The 24,547-nt window shown below is 34.8% G+C and overlaps 1 protein-coding gene and 1 long non-coding RNA gene across 3 annotated transcripts in view; one reads left to right on the top strand and one right to left on the bottom strand.

Annotated features, from left to right (window-relative positions):
* Window positions 1-24,547, top strand: part of LOC147908990 (uncharacterized) — a 140,318-nt gene that overhangs the window by 68,810 nt on the left and 46,961 nt on the right. The gene's annotated exons all lie outside the window — the stretch shown is intronic.
* Window positions 4,950-24,547, bottom strand: part of LOC147908992 (putative gustatory receptor 28a) — a 30,208-nt gene continuing 10,610 nt past the window's right edge. The window contains exon 2 of the mRNA XM_087408236.1: window positions 4,950-11,436. Within this exon, the coding sequence (XP_087264362.1) occupies window positions 11,287-11,436 (150 nt within the window). The 3' untranslated portion in view covers window positions 4,950-11,286. The remainder of the gene's footprint in view (window positions 11,437-24,547) is intronic.

The raw sequence follows: 24,547 nt of genomic DNA on the forward strand, positions 1-24,547 counted from the left end.
TCACTTTTTCAAAAAAAAACTATATATATATATGAATAATATTCATATAAACGCTTATGCGCCTATGCGTTACCTTTTCCAAAATTGAAATTATCAGGTTAAATTACAGTACATGAAATGCCTGCATATCTCTACTTCTGTTGCATCTTTGGTCAATGAGAAGAAAAGTTACCTGTATCAACCAGAGAAGAGGATCAATGGGACGCCTATCGATATTTGATGAAACTCCGGTACGTTACTGCAATGGTAAGGCATGTATACCAACACACCGACGCCTTCTTTAAAATTTATTGCTACTGCTATGAAAATATGGTGGTCGGAAAAATCAATTCCTGTCTTTGCACACATGATAATTCACGAGGATTCTATACATAACCAGACAAACGACCTACGGTACAACTATTATACAGCTACAGCCTGCAGAAGAATGCCCCAGCTGTCATCAAGATTTACACATACTGATAAGGCACAATTGAATGGGGAATACCAACGGTATCCCCACACATGATCTTTGGGCGGCTCCTAATCTAATGTAAGCATTTCATCTAGGCTTTGATCAAATAGTCTTCCCGCCCAGCGGGATTTCTGTAATCTCACGAGAAACCACACATCATACATGCACACGCACACATGCATACATATATTCACATATGTATATATATATATATATATATTTATATATATTTATATATATATATATATATATATATATATATATATACATGGTGCATTATGAAAGTAATGTGCATGATTTTATTGTGACGCGAATATCCATCGCAGCGGGGTAAAGTGGGTCGGGAAATGTGGTGGGGGGTCTGCCCTTCCAAGCCAGCCGGTCGCCAGTTTGTTCCGAGCAGTCTGAATGGAAATACGTGCCTCCGCGTGAAGTGTGTTTTTCGACTTTGGAACATGGCGCGATGGAGCGTTCGCTTGAACAGCGATACGCCATCAAGTTTTGCGTGCGACTTGGAAAGAATGCAATCGAAACATTCCAGATGCTTCAAGAGGCCTTCAAGGACGACTGCATTTCAAAGTCACAGTCCGGGAGGTGGCACAAGGCGTTCAAGGAGGGCCGGGAGGAGGTCGCCGACGAACCCCGTTCTGGACGCCCAACAACGGCCAGAACCGACGAAAACGTGAATCGTGTGTGCGAAGTTTTCCGATCGTCGATTGAACATCCAGTACATCGCTGACACCCTAAACATGTCCACATTTGCGGTACATGGGATAGTGACGGAGAATCTGACATCAAAGACGCGATCAAGCTCCACCATGACAATGCCCCCAGCCACACGGCCTTCATCGTTGCCAACTACCTGGTCCGGAGCAACACCCCGGTAGTCCCCCAGCCCCCTTACAGTCCCGATTTGCTCCGTGCGACTTTTTTTTGTTTCCCCGTCTGAAGAGAGAGCTGAAAGGAAAGCATTGGGAATCCGTGGAAAACATCCAAAAGCAACGTTCCTAAGAGACATTCCCGTCGAGGAGTTTCAGCGTGCCTTCCAGGCGTGACAGACACGTCTCCGCAAGTGTATTGATTCAGGGGGAGAGTATTTTGAAAAATTTTGAGCATTTGTACCGCTACGATCAATAAATCTATTTTTCCCAGAAAATGCGCATTACTTTTAGAATGCACCATGTATATAAATGTCTACAAATAAACGTAACTAATTATCTTTTATTGACAGTGATTATCATTTATTTCGCCGCTCTTTCGATTCACTGCTTGACAAAGATCGTACAGGTCCAATCCCTGGTCGAAAGGATTAAGTTCCTTGACCTAAAAGGACCGACGGATGCACAATCTCAAGTTGGGTTGCATATCAGTAGCGTCGCATATCAACGTTGATCCATACGTGGTACATAATCAAATGCGTCCGACTTGTGGCACCCGCTTCAGAGCGATAACTACAAGAGCAGTGTTAGTTGCGTCCTTCCTTAGTCCCCTCCTAACTCCTTCTTCTAATCGAAATAAAAGAATCTTGAGACCTGGACGTAACAATGGTTTAATAAGACTCTTAATCTATCAAAACTAGAAATATTTTACTCTGATTGTTATGAAAATATTTCAAAAGTTAAGCGTCGGAAATGGTGGAAAAAGAGTGGAAACACGAATTTTCGTCGGCTATCAAGGTAGCAATAATTTTATTTACGGTATTTACGATCCGATTAAATTTAAAGTAGGAGTAGCGACAACGATGACATTTAGTCACAAGGAAGAAGGTTTCGGTTTCACAAACATGAAGTCAGTAAATAAAGCGAATGGTAATACTAATCCAATAGCTCACCATGGAATGAATGAAGAAGAATCAACTCTTAAAGAATCAGTAGAAGCAGGCAGAAAAACGGAAAAATTGTCCAAGATGTCAAAAGACATAGATATCACAATGGAACTTTGAGACCAAAGTACTTTTAAGAAACTTGACAGATATGCGTGTAGTATCGGTTGCAGAGCCAACCATTTACGCTGAGGCAATAAGAGGACCAGATACAAATAAATGGAAACAGGTTATCTATAAAGAGATCGAAGCTCTCAAGAAGAACTCGACGTGGAAAATCGATGGAAATTCAAAAGTTCAGGGGCCTATAAATTGCAAATAGGTGTTTTAGATTAAGCAAACGTCAGAAGAAGAAGATTGTATTAAAGTAAGGTTAGTGGCCAGAAGCTTTACACAGTGAGTTGATATTCACTACGAGGAGACGTACGCTCTGTAATAAAGTAAATATCGATGTATTTAAATATTCTTTATTGTATCATCAATACGTTCTCTTCCAACATACTTAACCTACAAGCTCTGCTTTCCCTCGCTTCGCTTCTCTTCTCCTACCATATCGTTCTCTACCACTCAACTAACTCTCCTACATTTCTTCCTTCAAACAAACAAAAAACAAGAAAGACTATCTATATCTCATTACAAAAATTCGTCATATGGTTTTGGACGATTTCTTATCCTCGTTGATTTTCTGACTCCCCTCCTTTTTTTTGGTCTCTGTGCCGTTCTTGTCCCCTTGGTATTTCTTTTTGATCTTCTCACCCTTCTATATATATTGAACTTATACAGAGTGTCTCAGACCACTCGTCCACCGTTTCTATTATATCTCCGCAGGATAAGATCCAATAAAAAATATGTTCAAATCAAAATGGGGTTTAAAAAGATCTATTTATTGATCATAGCAATTTGACCTTGGGTGATTTTGCCAAGATCAGATCAAAGTCACATCGATTTTTTAAAATGAAATATCCTACTTTTTATTCTAGAATCTAATAGCCGATGTCAAGAGTTTTCCCTAAAACCCTATAATAAAGTATCTTTTGATTAAGTAAATCTTGAGTTATGAAGATTAAAAGTTACAGTACCGCCGGCATTAGCATTACCCAAGGAGGTACCCCGTGGAGGTTGCATGATAGGATTTACACCTTTTGTGTATGTGTGTGTGTGTGTGTGTGTGTGTGTGTGTGTGTGTGTGTGTGTGTGTTCTCGCGCGCGCATTTACATGCGTGTACTTGCATATGTTGGTGTTTCTGAATAAGTAAATGTTTACTTGTTTATGAGAGATGTTCAAAATGACCACCGTTTTCTTACTAAAGTTCACTGCGCGACAGCTTTGTTGCTTTAATAAGCACCCGATTTATTCACACGCAACCGCTCTCCGCGCACAATCTGTTGGGACCGAACTCAAACATTCGGACTCTAGTAATAAATATTGAACCTTAGAAGAGACTTTCCTATGTTGTTATAAAAATGAATCACAGATAAATAAATATTCACTATTTCGTTTTACTTCTCGAAGTTTTCATAAATTTATCCAGCTATGTCTTATTCAAATGAAGAAGCATATGATATGTTGCTAATTTTTGGTGAATGTCGAGGTTCATTTGCTGCTGTTGAAAGATTATGGCGATAGTGTTTTTCTAATCGGAATCCTCACTCGCGGAAAGTCTTTCCACGATTGGCTAATTGAATCAGAATTAGTGATGTCGTTCAGCCTCAACATAATAAAAGTAGACAGATCCGCCGTCCAATTAGAAATGAAAGAACAGCAGAATGCATCAGCAGAATTGAACCCTCATGATTCTTTAAGACGTCGAGAAAGGGATTCTGGTATTAATCGTAACATTATCTGACTCATTTGAGAAGAAAACAAATTAAAATCTTACAGAATATCTGTTCAATCATTGATTCATGATGATTTTGAATAGAGACTTGCATTTTGCAACTGGATAAGAGAGCAACCACCAGATTTTTACCTCAAAATTTTATTTTCTGACGAATGTACATTCAAAAGTGATGGATCTGTCAATAAAATTGCATTCTTATTGATCAGAAGATAATCCCAGCTGGTTAAGACAAATAGATCATCAACATATTTGAAAAGTTAATGTTTGGTGCGGCATTATTGGAAGTCAGATCATAAGTCCTACTTTCTTTTAAAACAAGACAATAATAGATATTCAGTTTTGTTAGAAACAGAACTTCCTGTCTTATTAGAAAATTTTTCATTGAGATTACGCCTAGACATATAGTTTCAACAAGATGGATGTCCACCACTTACATCAAGAATTGCCCGTGCAGTATTAAACACTATGTTTCCGAACAAATGGATAGACAAATGGTTCGATCAATTATCCTCGATTATCGTTCTTGATTATTATTTATGGGAAAGGATAAAAGACTTGGTATACCGTGAACGTCCAACTATTAGAGATACATTCTGTCAAAAAAGTACTGGGAATTGGTCAATAAAACACAAAATAGTTATTATTCATTCAAATTTCTTGTATCGCCTTCAAAGTAGGCTCCTTTCGAGATAATACATTTATGCCAACGAATAATCCAATCATCAAAACATTTTTTTAACGCATTTTCCGGAATCGACTTCAGTTCTCGCCGCGAATTCTCTTTTATGTCTTCTATCGACTGAAAACGAGTGCCTCGAAGTGGTAATTTGAGTTTTGGAAAGAGAAAAAAGTCAGCCGGAGCCATATCTGGTGAATACGGTGGTTGTTCGATGATATTTGTTGAGTTTTTGGTCAGAAATTCGTTCACAATGATAGCCTTGTGAGATGGTGCGTTATCATGGTGCAAAATCCATGAGTTTGTTTTCCACAAATCTGGCCTTTTTCGACGAATTTGCTCTCTCAAACGCCGCATAACGCCCAGATAATATTCTTTATTTACCGTCTGACCTTCTGGCAAAAATTCCGAGTGCACAACACCACGATAATCAAAGAAAACAGTTAACATCACTTTGACTTTTGATCGACTTTGACGTGGTTTCTCACCACATCTCGACCGCTTTTCAATGCACTGTACCATTCATATGCACGTGTTTTTGATAAAGTCGATTCACCGTAAGCCTTCTGTAACATCTTCAGCGATTCGGCACACGAAATTCCATTTGCAATACAAAATTTGAGACAAATTCTTTGTTCGATCTTTTCATTCATTGTAAAAATCGCAAAACACACTTGAGATGAACTGATAAAATCGAGCACTATAATCACATTAAATGACAAATGGCACTCCAACTCCGCGTCAGTATAGAGAACAGTTATGCCAACTTAGCGACAAAAAGAATTTTGACAATTCCTTTAAGCGGGTTTTTTAAATGATCAATTCCCGGTACTTTTTTGACAGAATGTATAATTCGTAGAATAACTGAAGCAATTCGATCCTTGGATGCTAATGAAATTTTACATGCAACTAATTCCTTCCAAAGCAGAGTAGATGCTTGCATCATAGAAAACGGTGGTCATTTTGAACATCTCTCATAAACAAGTAAACATTTACTTATCAGAAATACCAATATGTGCAAGTACACGTATGCACATAGTGTGCGAACGCGCGCGCGCACGCACACACGCACGCATGCACGCACGCACGCGCACACACACACACACACACACACACACATACACACACACACATACACACACAAGGTGTAAATTCGATCGGGCAACCTCCACGCGATATACTTTGGATAATGCTAATGCCGGTGGTACTGTAACTTTTAATCTTCATAACTCGAGATTTACTTAATCAAAAGATACGTTATTATAAGGATTTGGAAATCTCTTGATATCGGCTATTAGATTTTAAAATAAAAAATAAGATGTTTCTTTAAAAAAAAATCGATGTGACCATGATCTGACCTTGGCAAAGTCATCCAAGGTCAAATGATCAATAAATAGATCTTTTTACACCCCACAACTTTGGTTTGAACATATTTTTGATTGGATATTATCCTGTGGACATAAGAAGGGTGAACGGGTCGTCTGAGACACCTTGTGTACACTATACTAATATTTATACATGTACATCCTTTATGTATCATTTTATATTATTTAAATAATAAAATTTTATTTATTAATTGTAAATTTAAAATATGCATAAATTTTTCAAAAATGTCGACTTTCGATAGTTCAAATAATTATACTTTTTTGAGTGAATCATATTGTAGTCCTTTTTTTTGTTAGTCCAAAGGTTCAATTAAAAAATTCTTACGGATTTTTGCTTGAATATTAAATTTAAAAATTTGAAAATTTTTTACCCAAAGTAGTCATTTTTTTGCTAATTTTTCCAATAAAATTTCTATGAAGCATTGTAATTAATTAAAAATAAAATATTGTTACGTCCTACAGACGCCATGATTTTTTTTTCTCTTCGCCGCGACTATGGTTGGCGTCTGCGAGACCCGAGCGGGGCCTTCTGATAACGGATTGATAAAATTGAAAAAGAACCGGACAGGCGCCGCAAAAACTCGTAAACGTCAATCAACCTAGAAAGAATAATAACCTTAATGTAGGCTCGAAAAGAGACAAGATTGCTAAGACATTATAAATGTACCGAAGTCACGCAATAGTAAAAATCTAGGCTTTATCATCCGAGACTGATTAACAATTTTATCTTTCTTAAAAAAAAAATAGGCGTCATATCGCACTTAAAAAGGAAAAAAAAAACATAAACGCATAGAATAACTTCCAATAGGAGCGTTATCCAGACTCGGAACTGACAATGATAGCATGGTAACCATCTGCTTATCTAGTCACATTTTCCGCGAGAGTAACAGAATTCGTCATCCGTCTCGGAGCAATCTTGGTTTTTTAAAAAAGAAAAAACTATAAATCACTTTCTCTTCTCAAAACTACTCTATGTACTTTAGATCAACTACGATAAAACGTTATAAAAAATCATAAATCTCGCGTGACATTTACAACTAACTTTAGCATCCTAGACAAAGGCTCAACACCCTTTTTTCGGGGTATAAATAGAGGTCCCGCGGAAGCACAGAGTCAGTACCAAATTTTAAAGCATCCGGTTCACTTCAGTATAACTCGCGTCAACCAGGAATCGCCAGTTGAGATTCCGTCCGAGTGCAAATTAATCGTAACTGAAGTTAACCATACGCTACGGCAACTGCCCATCGGACGCTCTTCGCGGACGCCGGATCTCGTTGGGCTCGCACATAGACTCTCTACTCGATATCTTGGGGCAGCTAAATAGTAAGTTGTAATTATTTATAGTTCACCCCGCGTTTCCCCGCATGGAAAGACTCAATTATTGAGCATTAATGTACATACGCGTATTCCAATTTTAATTCGTCGGTTCATAGTGCGAACCAGCAAGAAACGCGGACGACTCCCCTATAACCGAAGGAGTAGGCGGAACCGCTCCCCAGGGCCACCCACAATCGCGCCGGCACAATCGACTGTCGAACAATCAACAGAAATCTCTTACTCGCCAACGCAACCGTTGGACTTCACCTCTTCTCCTGTAATCGACCTCGATATCCAAGAAATCCTTGGTTATTCTCCTCCTCCTCTCGAGGAACGATTCCCTCCTCCTCCTCCTCTCGAACAACGATTCCCTCCTCCTCCTCCTCTCGAGCAACGATTCCCTCCTCCTCCTCCTCTCGAACAACGATTCCCTCCTCCTCCTCCTCTCGAGCAACGATTCCCTCCTCCTCCTCCTCTCGAGCAACGATTCCCTCCTCCTCCTCCTTTCGAGGAACGATTTCCTCCCCCTCCTCCTCTCGAGCAACGATTCCCTCCTCTTTCTCCTCTCGAGGAACGCTTCCCTCCCTCTCCTCTTTACGAACAATGATTCCCACTCCCTCTCCCTCTTTCAGATCAACTCCCGCCCCTCCATTTCGGCTAAGTTCCGAGCCGATCAACAGGAATCGGATGTTCCAGTTCTATACGCCCCCCTCCCACGAAGGGGACAGACTAGTAACCGTGTATATCCCCGGAAATTCCGCACCTTACACCGTGTTGTTTAAACACCTCATCCCGATGTGCTCCTGTAATATGCTTCTCGCTGCCCGTACCCTCTAACCCTTTCTCATCCACACACACACACACACACACACACACACACACACACACACACACTTATACGCATTCACAATGTATGTATAATATGTATTTTTCTTTGTAAAAATGTAATAATGTACAAAACTCTTTGGTTATTATTTTAATAAATGTAACCTAAGGTATTCTTCTGTTTTTATTAAAAATCACTCCTCGTATTCACTTCCCTCGAATACTTGAGATCGCACGAGGTCCAGTCCCGGGTCAAAGGGACTAAGTTCCTTGACCGAAAAGATAGAACCGACGTTCGCACTGTCCAGTGGAACAGGCGTCATAGCGTCCCTTCGGACATTGACCCACATTCCGGGACTTAAAAGGTGCGTACGACTCACAGGTGTTCGCCTCCGTGCGTATACCTGTGAGATTGAGTCTGACCGTCCTTCCATACCCTCTCCATTCTCTCTCATTATCTCCTTGACCAAATTATCAAGGGTTTGGACGTAACAATATTATTTATTTGATTCACATTTATTTATTTTTGTCTGACTTGAGGGTCTGACTTAATTGTTTACGTTTAGAAAATTATAGTATTCGCAACATGTCGCTGAATAAGTTCGAAGTAAACGTTATAATGAAGATACTGATACTTTTTAAATTTTTTATTGGAAGGTGAACTTAGAAATGGCAACTTGTACAAAATCGACAAGATAAAAATGATGTCACAATAAATCATACTCAATTCAGGTTAATCTCTTCATATCGCTATTATTTTTTTAGAATTCTAATATTAATATTACATGAAATATATTTAATATTACACGGAAAAGATGATTTAGAAATAACAAGCTCAATTTTTATACAAAGAAGAATGGATATATCAGGATACGAATAATATCCTTGTGATGCCCTTCATGATGCTCTTACAAGGACGGACATTGACCTATCTACGAAAAAATTTCTCCACAGTCACTTCATCTCATCTACTTTAAGATACCGTAATAATTGAATATAAATTTGAATGTTGGTTTTTGGCCACTTTTTCTGTGCTCCTGATCCACTGTGCACCGGTTACGACGAGGCGTGAACATGTTCATTTCTGTTTTACCTCCTCATTTCAGATAAAGAATTTCATATACTGTCTTAAATAACAGGAAAGATAAACAATGAAAAAGAGTGATGTATTAAATAAGATATCCTAATAAGAAGAGGTGTATTAAATCTCTTTAATATACCTAATCCGAAACTTTGGAGATGTAGAGACGCGAGAAAAAGCGACAGACAGGTCATATATTCTACCTAATATTTTATGTCTGTTTTTCATACTTTTTCCCTCCCCGCGACGAAGAATGTTTCGGTCCCAATTTCCCTCGATTTTTTCATCCACAATTTCAGACTAACATCCTCCATATCGTCAACCCTCTCTCCCCACAATACTGTCTTTTTTGCTCGCCAATCATAGCGTGAGCTAGTATAGAATGAACTAATCAACGAATGGATAATTATGAAGTGGGCTAAAAAATGCACTGTTCAATTACTTCCCATCTTTCACCACTGATAAATCAGATCATTTTTCTAGTTCATCTATGCCACGCCTTTGACACTAAAGGTGTAGTGGAGGGAGTCTTTTCACGCCTCATTGCTGCTCACATACTACTTGTATACATTGATAAAACTGGGAGAACGATCGATGTGTGCATGAAAGAATATTAATGGGATATCAGATAAACATGATGAAACATGTCACATAATCAGCATTGGTAAAATACAGCATGAATTAAAACACTAAATATTGGATGAAATTATCTTAGCTACAACGTCATCATATTTTTCAAGGGAGTACAGCGTGTCTCTAAAATTTACAAATATCCATACTTAAACAGAAATATATAACGTAAGTAAAATGTGGAAGACCGCTTTTCTTCCTCTCCTTTAACGGCATTTATATAAAGATAGTTCTCCGGAGAAACAGCTCATTATCAGCGCGTGTCTCATTCTGATGGAGTAAATGGTAATGTTTATGAAACGTTGGCATTAATTTTTATATGCTTATATGCGCGTTACATTGTGCACTATTTTAATATCGACTTGTATTTAAAACGGGATTACAGATCTTTGTACTGATGATGGCTGGCCTTTCATGTTAATCTCTTTATCATTTGATCATGTTGTGTAACATCTTCCTAGACTTATCGAAAAACTCGTCCATTATTTTAATAAAATGACAAGTTTATAATTTTGCTCGATTTTGATGAAATAATCCAACAATTTTATTATGTGTCAGTAAGGATTGCTGTAATCAGTTATAATATTTTGTTTTTTTAATATTATCGCTATACTAAACTACATCTTTCGCGTTAAGGATGGAGGACTAGAAAAAAACAGAACAATTGTAAAAACGTCTGTACTATGTGTAATTTTTAAATAGCAAACTTTATTTTTTGCACACTAACATTAGCGTGCGTTTTTAACAGCTATTTAATATTTTCTTAATAGATTTATTTAGAGATTTTTATTTTGTTTCTCTTTCATATTTATCATTGTATTATTCTTTTGCGTAAAGCATATAGTCACTTAAGAAATTAGTACGTAGTAAGCATGTTATACATATATATTAGGTGTTGGAATTAATTCGTAGCGTTTTTTAATGAAAGAATGTTATTTATTTCACATGAGCATTAAAAAATACATTAATGAAAGTACTTCCCATCACTTGTAAAACGCTACGAATTAATTCCAACACCTAATACATACATATTTATATTCTTTATTTTATTATTTTGATTTTCTGATATCAACCTTCCTTTTTGATACAGCGTTAGACATTTATCTCTTAATTAATTAACATTCTTTCAATCATGAATATTTTTTAAATAAATGGGCGGCACGTATTAACTTTTAGGAAACTTTATTATAAAATCAAGAAACATAAAGAAACAAGAATAAAAAAGAAGCTGTTTGTCCCAATTTAGGAGGATATCCTATCTTCCTGCCGAGAAGTTATGAAGCGTCGAGGCATTCTTCAGCATTTGCGTGGCGTTCTTTAAGATGTTGTCGAAATTATCTTTCGTATCATCCTCTTTTTGGAACTGTATAAGTATTACAAGATATGTTGTAACGGCACCAGCTATCTAAAATAATTATATTGTTATTCATTTATATCTTAAAATTAGCCCGAGTGGAAATTATGACTTGGTGCTGTATGAGCCTCATCTAGTTTTCCATGAGTTAATGTAGGCGCTATATGTTGGAAGGCTAGCCTGGGCTATACTGAGATGTAATAGCAATAATAGCCAGTCCCAATATTAAAAACTATCTAAGCCCTGATTCGCGATACAGTGTAGCCTCAATGTTGAAAAATTATCTAGGTCCTGACTCACAAGATGGTACTGCTGAAATTTGAGAAAACTGTCTAAGTCTTGGCTCGCAGGGCAGTGTTGCTTCAAGATATTAAATCTGTCTAGTCTCTTTCTAGGAAAAGACAGGGTAACTTAATTAGATGTAAAATTAATAAAAACAAAGGTGTAATTTCGAATGACCCCCGCTCGCAATTGATCTAAAATATTACATATAAGTTGTTTTTGATATAAGAAATAAAAAACCTATATTTTCAATTTCAGGAAATGAAAAATAATTTTTTTTATACGACAATATTTTTTTACTAAAATCCGAACCGATTAAGGAATACTTTCACGCGAAACGATTCCGACCACTACTCCATGCGGAGCGATTCCCTATCTTCTCCCCTGCTTAGGGGCGTATGACTTTCCACACGCTACACAAGATCTATGAATAGTCGTAAAATAAAAAAATTTTTTTTTCATTTCTCGAAGTTGAGAATATGTACTTTTTATCTCTCAAATTGAGAAGAATTTATGTATTAACTTAAAAAAATTTCAAGTTACTCGTGAGCGTGAATCATTCGGAAATATATTCAAAACGAATACCAATTTAAGATGATTGTCAAATTTTTAACATAAGATAGAATCGGGTATCATGAGCAGGTAATATAAGCACCCTTTATATTTCTGTAACGGTTGATGCTAGTAGTCCCAAAAGATGCATATGTCTTTGCAACATTCTAATATGCTGCAAAGTCTGGTCTAAATTTATATATGTCGGATATTTATCACATTAAACAAGTTGATACCTTATTTTTTTATTTCTTATGATTTTTCCTCTAACTTTATAAAGTTCCCAATCTCATTGAGAAAAAATATTTTGTTCTGCATGTTACTATTGGGTCATCTAAAAAATATCCGCGATTTTTTGTCACTAGATGTGTTGACCATCAACACCATCTAGTGACAAAAAACCGCGGATACTTTTTAGATGACCCAATATTTGTAAAGTAAACAATATTGAGCCATTCTTACTTCATAAAGTCCCGAGATTATTGATTTGTTAGACACGGAAGTTTTTACACGGGAGTTAGACATGGGATATCCAATCAAAAGATAATGTTTCTGAAAAAGTTTTTAAAAATATTTAAAAAATATTTTTAAAACCGTTAAAAATAATGTTATTGGGAGTTAAAAGGGGGTTAAGCATCCCTTTTTTTATTAAAAAAACATTTATTTGTAACGTTTGAAGAAGCATTTTTTAACGTTTAAACATTAACTTAATGTTTGAAAAAATATTTCTTTAACATTAAAAAAACGTTTTTTAATGTTAAAATTATTTGAACAAAATTAGAAAAAATAACAATGTAGAATTATTTCTAATTTATTTTTTTTTTATTGACAGTGTCTAAACATTAGACAATTAATTTTATTAATTAATTTTAAATCCGTATAACAAATCAAACTAACCAAGACTCCTTATAAACCAAAGAAACTGGAAAGAACACGGGCAATAGGAATCAAGCGCAGAAGATCGTCGCGCAAATAATATACTTATAAAGTGTGAAATTTCTTTATTCACTAAAACGCGCTTACATGTTTCGGTTCACTTGTAAGACTTCTTCAGAGACAACATAAATTAAAATATATAAAATCTGTGAATAAAAGTTATTCTGTCATGATGAGCTCTTCTATATCGAGAATTTTAATATCAGAATTAAAATCAAAAAGAGTGAAAGAAAAAGGAAAAGAAAAGAAAAAAGAAAAAAAATTAGGAAATATCGTAAAATAAAATATAGAAGAGAACTATTTTATCAAACAATTTTAAGATTACAATTAATTATCTAGCAAATATAAGAACGTTTACCATGCTCACAAAGCCCATATCGCAAATATACTATAAACATAATTCAAGAATCCTTCACCTCCTGATAATGTTGGCCAATCAGTATCAGATACAGTGAGTCACTTTTTGTACAAGTAGACGTGTTCCGGATATGGTTATTATGCATCGTGATTCTTAATCTCAGCTGTCTACACGTCTGTCCCATATAACTTGCATCGCAACTCTTACACGAGATCTTATAAACAACATTCAACTTCTTGTCACGCGGTAAAGAGTCCTTATGCACCCTAAATAAATTCTTGCAATTTATTAGTATTATAAAATTCATACGCTCGCTATTCTCGCTAATCTACTAAACTTCTCAGTAATACCATGAACAAAAGGAACAGTGAACCACGAAGGCTGCACTTAAACCCTATTATCATTAACAACATTCTTCCTATTACTAGCCATAATAATTTTCTTTGAACGATTGTTAATATTCTCAAATATAAAATTCAATGAATAATCATTCTCTAACAATATTTTAATAACGAAATACAAATTATGGAAATTTAGAATTCGAAAGCAAAACTACCCTATCAACTAATCTCGCGATTGTATCTATTTTTTGAGAAACCGGGTGCTGTAACCAAAAATTCAAATATCTACCCGAAAAAGCTTGTGATATCAATTGAACTCTATCAACTCATTATTCCTAATCACTGTAACATCCAAAAAATTCAATCTATCACCTCCTTCCTCCATAATGAACTGAAGCTTAAGATGCTGAGAATTAAAAATATCAAGAATGGAACTAACCGAAGACGCAGGTGCCGCCAATAATATGTCATCAACAAACCTACAGTAAAAGAGCAACGGAAACCGAATCAAAGACAAAATTCTAATCTCCAGCTTTCGCATAACTAGATCCGCGATGACGGGAGACAACGGAGAACCCATAGGAGTCCCGTAATTCTGCCTATAAATAACACTATATAAAAACAAAGAAAGTAGAATTTAAATCAAACTGAACCGCTTTAATGAATTTCTTCTTCGATAAATAACAATCCCTAGAAATAAATCGCCAATGGTCTTTAATACAGTCCATCGCATAATCAATGGGGATGTTAGTGAAGAAGCTCACAATATCCAGTGACTAACTGAAATTCATCACTTAAACGTCTACCCTCAAGCTCCTTAACAAGTTTAAAAATATTTTCGATGACTATCCTTAGAAATCATTTTAATGATAATATTATGAAGAAACACTGCTAACAAATACAAAGGGCTATTTATCGAAGAAACTATTATACGAAAGTCCTGCTTATATATCTTCGGAAAAGCGTAGGAAGAACTCCGTCATTACATAACAAACTTCTATATGTGGAATTATATATACTTTTTTCCTTCGAACTAACTAATAAAGCGCGTAAGCCCATTACCCTCCTCTTCGTCGGATTCCTTTCAACTACCTCATAAGTATACACATCCTGAAATATCTCATTTACCTTGGAAATGTACACCTATCTATCCAATGCTATCATCACATTCCCCTTATCTGCACGATTCAAAATAATCCTATCATTCTATGTCTGACACTGACTAGCCAACATTATCAAGAGCCGGTTCTTGAATTATTTTTATAGTAATGTTTGCTTTGTGAGCATGGTAAGCGTTCTTATAATTGTTGGATAATTAATTATAATCTTAAAGTTGTTTGATAAATTAGTTCTCTATATTTTATTTTACGATATTTCCTAATTTCTTTTCTTTTTTTTTCTTTTTCCTTTTTCTTTGGCTCTTCAAAAACATGTAAGCGCATTTTAGTGAATAAAAAAATTTCACACTTTATAAGTATATTATTTGCACGACATCTTCTGCGCTTGACTCTTACTGCCCGTATCCTTTTCAGTTCTTCGAATTAATTTTAATTTTTAATTATATTTTAATCTTTTTCACTTACAGGGCGGTTTTGAACCTGAGAGTTATGAGTCTCGAATCTTAGTCGCCACTTATAACTATCGATGCATACAATTCTTATTGTATATATATATAGTACACTTAACGCAATTATATTGTATTAACTTCTGTTCCATGATTATTTTATCATTCCGATTCGTTTTTTATTAATTTGGATTTTAGAAAATAATACTTTTTATATATTTATAGTAAACGTCAGATAAATGTTAAATAAATGTTTTTTTAATTATATTTTAAATAAATAAATAACAAAAAATAAATATTTATTAAACGTCACATAAACTTTTAAAAAAATTTAATAAATATTAAATAAATGTTTCTTTAAACCATCATTTCGAACAAAGAATTGATGTGAAACGAATATTTACTAAATGTTAAATAAACGTGAAATAAATGTTTCTTATACGGGAAATGTTTTGACTGTTCCTTCGTCTCGAGTGTGAAGTAATGGATCCATGTTTCGTCCACAATAATGAATCGCAGAAATTCTGGATTACGTTGAAACATTTCCAAATATTGTTTTAAAATCGTCACATGGTCGCGCTTATGATCCACAGTGAGCAAACGCAGCACCCATCTTGCCGATAGCTTTTTCATACCCAATTGTTCGTACAAAATTGAAATCACTGTGCCATGTGGCCTCAACAAGCTCGCGCACTTTCACTCGTCAATCAGTCAAAACAATATCGTGGACTTTATCGATGATTTCTGGCAGCCTCAATTGGATGTCCCGAACTAGCTGCATCACATGTGGATGTACGACCATGTTTAAATTTTATTAATATTCACCTAATTGTATACAGTCGCAAACGCTGGTGCAGATGTGCTATGAACATTATTCAACTCGGCTTTGATTTCTTTCAATATTAAATTTTGCATATGTAGATGCTTGATCATTGCACGAAACTCGTTTTTTTCCATTTTGCAAAAAATACAAAGGTTGTTCACTTTAATCGTCTACAGAAATGAAACCACGCGATGAATTCCGTTCAAAATTTGACAGTAATCAGCTGAAAGATGCTACTGTCAAAAAGTAATGACATGACACTGCGAGTGTCCTCCAGATTTTCTAAGAATTTATTGATTTGCCCTCGTGTGTGTGTGTATATATATATATATATATATATAAAAAATATAATCATATATATATAATATAATTATATATATATATATATATTTCAATTTTACATTTCTGCATAATTTCTTATAAGAAATTTTCTGTTCTCATATTATCCTTATGGATGCTCATACAGGGTGGGCCATCTATTGGTACGTTTTTGAATTTCGTCGTATGGCAACACCGAACGAGCTACAGACCCGAAATTTTGACAGTTTATTAGTCATACCGTCCGCGGCACGAAACAACATGTTTTCTCTTGAAGAGCGTTTTGAAATTTTAAAAACTTATTTTCAAAGTCAGTGCTGTGTCGCCGAAACTGTACGAATTTTGAAAAGAAATATGGGTCGTGATAGAGCACCCACCGAAGGAGCTATACGCAAATTGGTGAGGAAAGTTCGTGAGAAAGGGATGTTAGTGGATGACATTATATTACGACTGTTTTGAGTGAAATTGGCGCCGAGGTAGTCCAAAATGTCATTAATAATTGGGGTGACCGAATGGCATACTGTAAGGCCAGTAGAGGGAGCCACATGAACGAAATCGTTTTTCATTCTTGACGCGGATACTTTTAGCTTCACAACAAAAAAAAAATTAATAAAAAATATCAATGTATGCTCATTTGATCGCATTTTTAAAAACGTACCAATAGATGGCCCACCCTGTATTAACCTACTCAAAAGGTAATATAAGTACTGTGCAGGTAATAAGAGCACCTGCCACCATTTCAACATTTGCATTAAAATAATCAATTTCAATACTAATAGAATAAGATACATAAAACATCAACAAATCTATCAAATGATATGTATAAGATTGTTTTTTTTTTCATTATGCTAGATATATCATAATGTTTCCTTAAGGTGCTCATAATACACGATCCTATCTTATAAATATATATACAAGGTATCTCACAATTCGTGACCGAAACTTTAGTAACATATTCCTGACTTAAAAATTGAATTGATTAATTCATATACATACTATTTATAAGAAGACATTGAACAGACGTTAAACTACAAAATGCATGAAATATCAATATAAATTTGCCTTTTTAAAAAAACATAAAAATGCGTTGTGAATGTGTGCTTTTCAAAAAAATTTTATTAAATTAAAGAATAAATCTAAGTTCCAAGTAATAATATTTTTATTAATTTATATATGATGAAACTTAAGTGATACGTATTTTTGCATCTTTGTCATCAAGTTAAAATCTCATAAATACGAATTCTACTTGATTTAAACGTATCAGGTATATAAAAGATTTGATATGAATAATGGGCCAAATTATAATTTTAAAAAATTGTTATCTCACTCAATCCAAATCATATATGAACCTTGAACAAAATTCAGATGTATAAAATTAAAAAATGCAATTCAAATTGCGTTATTGTACTCAACCCAAGAATTATCGCAAAGAATTAAGGACGTACATTACAAAATAAAAAATTTTTAATTAAATAAAAAACTTTTATTTAACAAATTGGAAAAATAAGGAAAACCATTGTGAGTTAAAATAATATCACTCCATACATACGCTCGCCCTCGCGCGCGCACACACACATGCTCGCGTAGTGTATTCCTTGATAACCACAGGGTAAATTATATTGCATGATTTCAATTATGCATAAAAAAATAGGGATTTGTATATGTACGAAGGAGTCATAATCGTGCGGATTAAAATTAAATGTATATCATATTGAGATTTAGTTTATTTTTGGTATTTAAATTTGTTTGCGTAATATAAAGCTATACTCCTGTAATCTTTATATGAAACAATATAATTTGTTTTATAAGTCTAACTTTTAGATTAAATTGCTGATTTTCCTAACTTAGTCGAGCAGCGCCAAACTTTTTGCAGTATAAAAGTATTTTTATTTCATTAAAATTTTTTTTATTTTGTACTATTACATCCTTAATTATTTGTGATAACTCTTGGGTTGAGTAAGGTAATGCAATTTGGATTTCATTTTTTTAATTTTGTACAACAGAATTTTGTGTTCAAGGTTCATATATGGATTGAATGAGGTAACAATTTTTAATAATTACAATTATAATAACCTTTTCAACAAGTAAACGTGTAATGGTAAAGAGTTATTTTTCAAAATGATTTTTATAAGCTTATCACAAAATTAGTCAGTTATCATGGCAATCATAAGAAAACTGCAACATTGTTAGCAAGTCATTTCTATAAACGATTGTAACGATAAAATTTACGGCGTTACTTTACTTCTATCCCTGCATTTTTTATACAAATATATTTCTATAAAATATTTCTCTTCAATTATTTATTCATTCAGATGATTCATACAATATAAATCATAGAAAAATTCTTAATTGTAGAAATTTAAACTTTGGGTTGCCTGTTTATCAGTATTTTAGATATAACGCGGAAGTATTGATCAATAAAATAATTTGTAAAGCACGAGCATGAAATTCAATTTAAAGGAGTCATAAAGCCTAACTATGAGTACAAATATAAGTTACAGTTAGAATTATTTTTTTCGTTAACTTTTAATTAATTTTATTCCTTTTTTCAATCTGTAATTATTACTAAACATAGATCTGTGGCATACGATACTTGTTTCCCTGCTTTTCCCAACATTTTTTGCAATTTTCGGAAAGTTCAGCAGTCATCCATTACACCCATCCTTATTAAAAATGAAATAAGGAATTCAACTGCAATGATGCTTTAACATTTATTGTCAAGGTTATGTCCCTGAGACCATCGGACAGTTTCAGCAATTCATTATTTATTAAGAAGATATTAAAATTAAAATGAACAATTCACCTCCGATGACCTTGACCCACTCATACATTATGAAGGTCATCACACCGAACAATCTTCGAAAGGTTGTAACAGAAATCTACGTTACAAAGTTATTAAAACAAATAGAATGATCTTGTGTACTATCATGATCCTGAATGACCATTTTAGCAGTCAGTTTTAGCAGTCGATTAAAGAGTTATTAAAAAGTAAAGTAAAAAGATTGAGATTGCCATCTGTCGATGAAGTTCGAGACGTAAATCCATGGGCCAGATGACGACGATAATGGCAATGTTCACGTTTCTTAAATTTTGAACAAAATTTTCAACATGTTGCAATATCTCCGCTCGTAAGATAAATAGAAAAAAATGCACTTTCATTATACAGTTTGAGTACTACCGATTGACCATACATAGAATTTGATTGGTACGGCCATTATTGAGATGTAATAATCGAGATCTCAGAAAACTCATTGTTCCGCGTAAAGATACCCGATACTGTCTTGCGCTAAAATGCTACACGGCGAGACACTACCGTGTCTCTGGGTAAGGCAAAAATCCTAATACCAACATGTCAAGATTATAATAGTTTTTAAATTAATTCGTTATATTTATTATTTTTAATATCCTATAATATTTTTATGTTATATGCGTTGCATATTTAATTATTTCCTATGCTTAAACATGATTAGTGAAATATTTCAACATAATTGTATACGTTATTACTTCAATCCAAACATGAGTTGAACGTAGGTGTAGGAACATTCGCTTGTGTGATGTATCGTCCCTGAGCACGCGAAATATCAGCTTTGTGATCAGTTAACTTTAACCGTTATTAATTTAAAACCTATTACAGCCACGATAATTAGATATTAGGATTTTTTTTGTCTTATTTTTAAGTCAGGAGTGTTATTAAAATTTTGATCGCGAATTGTGTGGGACACCATATATATATGTAGTTATATATTAGTTTTCATTTTCCATACATTATACGTACAAAAAGTAATAAAACAAACTAAGATTAAAAGTTACACTTTATTGAATTACAAAGTAATAATGAATTATATTTAATAATATGTATTTAATAATATAAAATATTCAATATGAGTAATTATTTAAGGGAATCCTAAAGTCACCTGCATTACCGACTAAACAATCATATAATTTTTGTATAACAATTACTTTTTTCCTCTTTTGTTGATTCGAAGATCCATTTTCAAGATTAAATCGTATTCATCAATACGTGTTTGTGAGGAGTCTATGCTGAGAACGATAAAATATTTCGAAATTGAAATTTCTTAATCCAATATAGCGCTTTAGAGCTATCACATCGTGTCAACATTTGTTTCGTATAAGAGCTGTGCAACTCTGCATTGTGTAATTTTGTACAGATTAGAATATTATAGCATGAAAAAACAACTTTGGAAATTCTTGAAATTCTTAAAATTAAATTTTAGACGTCTTATTAAAACGTTATAGTTATACGAAAATTTATTTGTGTGTGCAGCATGCGTGAGTGAAATATTGATGTAGTGATTTGTCAATGATACATAAATCATCTGCGTGTAAATGCTATTTATAGTAATCGTCTTTAGGATCCCTTCCACAGTTGATCTAATCGCCATTTGTTTTTCTTTTATCGATATAACTGATGATTATTCCAGTCCTTTATTAAAGTAATGCCTATAACTAAAAATATTTCCTTTTGAGTAATACGTTTCCTATGCTAACTTTACATTTTATTATACTCATAGATTATTTAGTGAAGGTAAATCAAATATAAATCGGAATTATTTTTCTGCGCGCCGTGAGATGAATGAAAAAAGGTATCTTCTAAACATTACAGTTAAGGATACCTGATGAAGGTCCTTCTCCCGTAGAGGGACCTTCATCCTACATTATCGTTCCTTTAGTCAGTCAGTATCACGATGTCAGTGCAAGAAGTACTCTCATCTGTTACACAACGGATTATTATCAAATTTCTTACGACAGAGAGCGTAAAACCGTTCAAAATTTTGAGAAGGCACAGTTCAAGGACAACACCCTTAAGAAGACTCAAGTGTACGCGTGGCACAAACAATTTTTAGAAGGACGAAAAGCAGTTGAAAATGAAGGTAATCGACGTCCGTTTCAGTTGGAAAGGTTATTGCTGTATTTTTTTATTTCAAAGGAGTTTTGTACATTGACTTTCTTCATAAATGTCATACTGTGAACGCTACTGCCAATATTTGGACTTCGTAATACTATTAGGTTGTTAACTTAATTCCTGCCGCTCACTATTTGGGGATATCGGATCCAATCCTTATAAAAATTTTCTATAATTTTTAGACCTCATATGGGTTACTTTTAGCTGGTTTTTAGCCCGTTCCTGCCCTTTTCTTACATTCACAAGCACTCGCGATGTATCGCGAGGAAAGATAACGAGTATAAACGCTATGCATATGAGTATTTTTAAGAAAATTGCCCGTTTTCAAAATTGCTCGTTTTTCCGCTATGAATATTTTTAAGTGGATTATTCATTTTCAATACTCATTTTCCCGTTGGAAATATTGTATCCACTAACGTGTCCATGGAAGCATTGTCTAAACAGCAATGGGAGGCGTACCGTCGCCCGACGCGATGTCACATCTGCGAGAAACCATTCGCGCCGGACGATACGCGGGTCCGCGATCATTGCCACCTCACCGGGCGATACCGCGGTCCAGCAAATTGTAATCTGAATTATAAAAATTCGTTCTATACTCGGATTGCATTTCACAATTTGTCGGGCTACGACGCGCATTTTATAATTAAAGAAATTGCAGCATATGACGGACACATAGATCTCTTTCCTATAACAAAAGAAAAATACATTTCGTTTACGAAACATGTTCAAGATACTATCGAAAAAGAACCTCGAAATTGCGTGAAATTACGATTTATCGATTTGTACAAGTTTCTAAGTACAAACCCCGATAAATTGTATCTTTATCGTATCTCGATAAAGATAAATTAAAAATTGTACATTCCGAATTTTCAAGCTCAGCGCGGAAAATTTTGATCTTTTCATACGAAAAGATGTCTTTCCGTACGAGTACGTTGACTGCGTCGAAAAATTGGATGAGCGATGTTTGTCACCTCGCGAATTATTTTATAGCTCGCTGACAGGCGATACTGAATCCGAGAGCGATTACGCTCACGCAGCGAACGTCTGAAAGCAATTCTCCATTCGAACGCTCGGCGAGTACAGTGACCTGCACTTGAAAACCGATGTCTTGTTATTGGTCAACATTTTCGGAAATTTCCGCATAGTTGTGTCGCGTATTGCAGTCTCGATCCCGCGCATTACTACACATTACCGAATTTCAGTAGTGCTGAAACATACGCGCATAAGATTTGAATTGTTCACTGACATTGATATGGTCATATTCATCGAGCACGGTATACGCGGTGGTTTCAGTCAATGTCCCGTGTAGATACGCGCAGGCTAATAACAAGTACATACATTCGTACGACTCATCGAAACCGTCGTCGTACTCGACGTACTACAACGTTAACAATTTATACGGGTGGGCAACGTGTTAACCATTGCCATAATTTCTCGATACGCCGAATTTCCTGTAGGGAAATACCCTCTTTGCCATAAAATAGACATTATCTATAGTTTTATAGATTGTATTTTCGCTGGTCATGAGAACGAAAAATATAATCGACACGTTGTCTTAGTTACCTCACATGATGTTCTATTATGTAAATTTATCAGTTATTATGTACTCTATACACGTCTGTTCATTTAAGTTCAATTAATTGTTATAATTATTATTGTTTGAGTATTGTTTAGTTTTTGACTGCGTCCATCATAGTCAAGTTAATAAGTTTTTAAAAAAACATATAGTAAATATATAATAGTAAAACACATATTTTTGGTCGATTCATTTTTATTTCTCAACATAGTCTCCTTTCAGCTCGATACATTTGATCCAACGATTCTCCAACTTTTTCAAGCCGTTCGAATAATATGATTTGTCCAATCCTTCAAAATAAGCCTCTGTTTCGGCGATGAGCTGCTCTCTTTCCTCCGAATCATTTCTTCAGGTTTGGAAACAGAAAATAGTCGCAGGGGGTTAAATCTGACAAATATGCTGGATGGAGAAGCAATTCGTAGCGGAATTCGTTGAATTTGGCCATCAGTGTCGAGCACGTGTAAACCCATGCATTGTCTTGATGGAAGAGCACTTTTTTCTTCGCCAAATAGGGATGTTTTTTCTTTAAAATGTTGTTGAAACGGTCCAATAAGGCTGCGTAATAATCGCCATTGATCGTTTGCTTCGACGGAAGGTAATCGATATGAATTATACCGCGTGCATTCCAAAAAACTGTGGCCATCACCTTTCCGTTCGGCTTCACGGTCTTCGCCTTCTTCGGAGCTAGTTCACTCGGTGAAGTCCATTGTTTTGACTGTTCCTTCGTCTCGGGTGTGAAGCAATGGATCCATGTTTTGTCCACAGTACGAATCGACGCAGAAATTTATCTGGATTACGTTGAAACATCTCCAAACATTGTTTTGAAATCGTCACACGATCGCGTTTATGGTCCGCGCACAGTAAGCAAACGCGGCACCCATCTTGCCGATAGTTTTTTCATACCCAATTGTTCGTGCAAAATTGAAATCATTGTGTCATGTGATATGCCTGTGGCCTCAACAAGCTCGTAGCAGCGTAGCAGCATTAATTGGACGTCCCGAATGAGGTGCATTACATGTGGACGACCACGTTTAAATTCATTCACCCAATTGTATACAGTCGCAAACGCTGGTGCAGATGTGCTATGAACATTATTCAACTCGGCTTTGATTTCTATCGGCGTTAAACCTTTCATGTATAGATATTTGATCACTGCACGAAACTCCATTTTTTCCATTTTGCACAAAAATACAAAGATTGTTCGCTTTAATCATCTACAGAAATGAAATCACACGATGAATTTCACTCAAAATTTGATAGTAATCAGCTGAAAATGCTACTTGTCAAATAGTAATGTGACACGATACTACAAGTGCCCTCTGACAGATTTTCTAAAAACTTATTGATTTGCCCTCGTATGAGTGCGAAAAATAGAACCTATTTTTTCTTTGAATGACTTGTCTTGACGTTTTATCATGTAAGTCTAATTATTAATTTATTATTTATTTTGTATATCTATGCAATTCGGTTTTTATAATTTAATACAGT

This window comes from Acromyrmex echinatior, chromosome 7 (assembly GCF_024713525.1).
Source record: "Acromyrmex echinatior isolate Ae372 chromosome 7, ASM2471352v2, whole genome shotgun sequence".
Lineage (NCBI taxonomy): Eukaryota > Metazoa > Arthropoda > Insecta > Hymenoptera > Formicidae > Acromyrmex > Acromyrmex echinatior.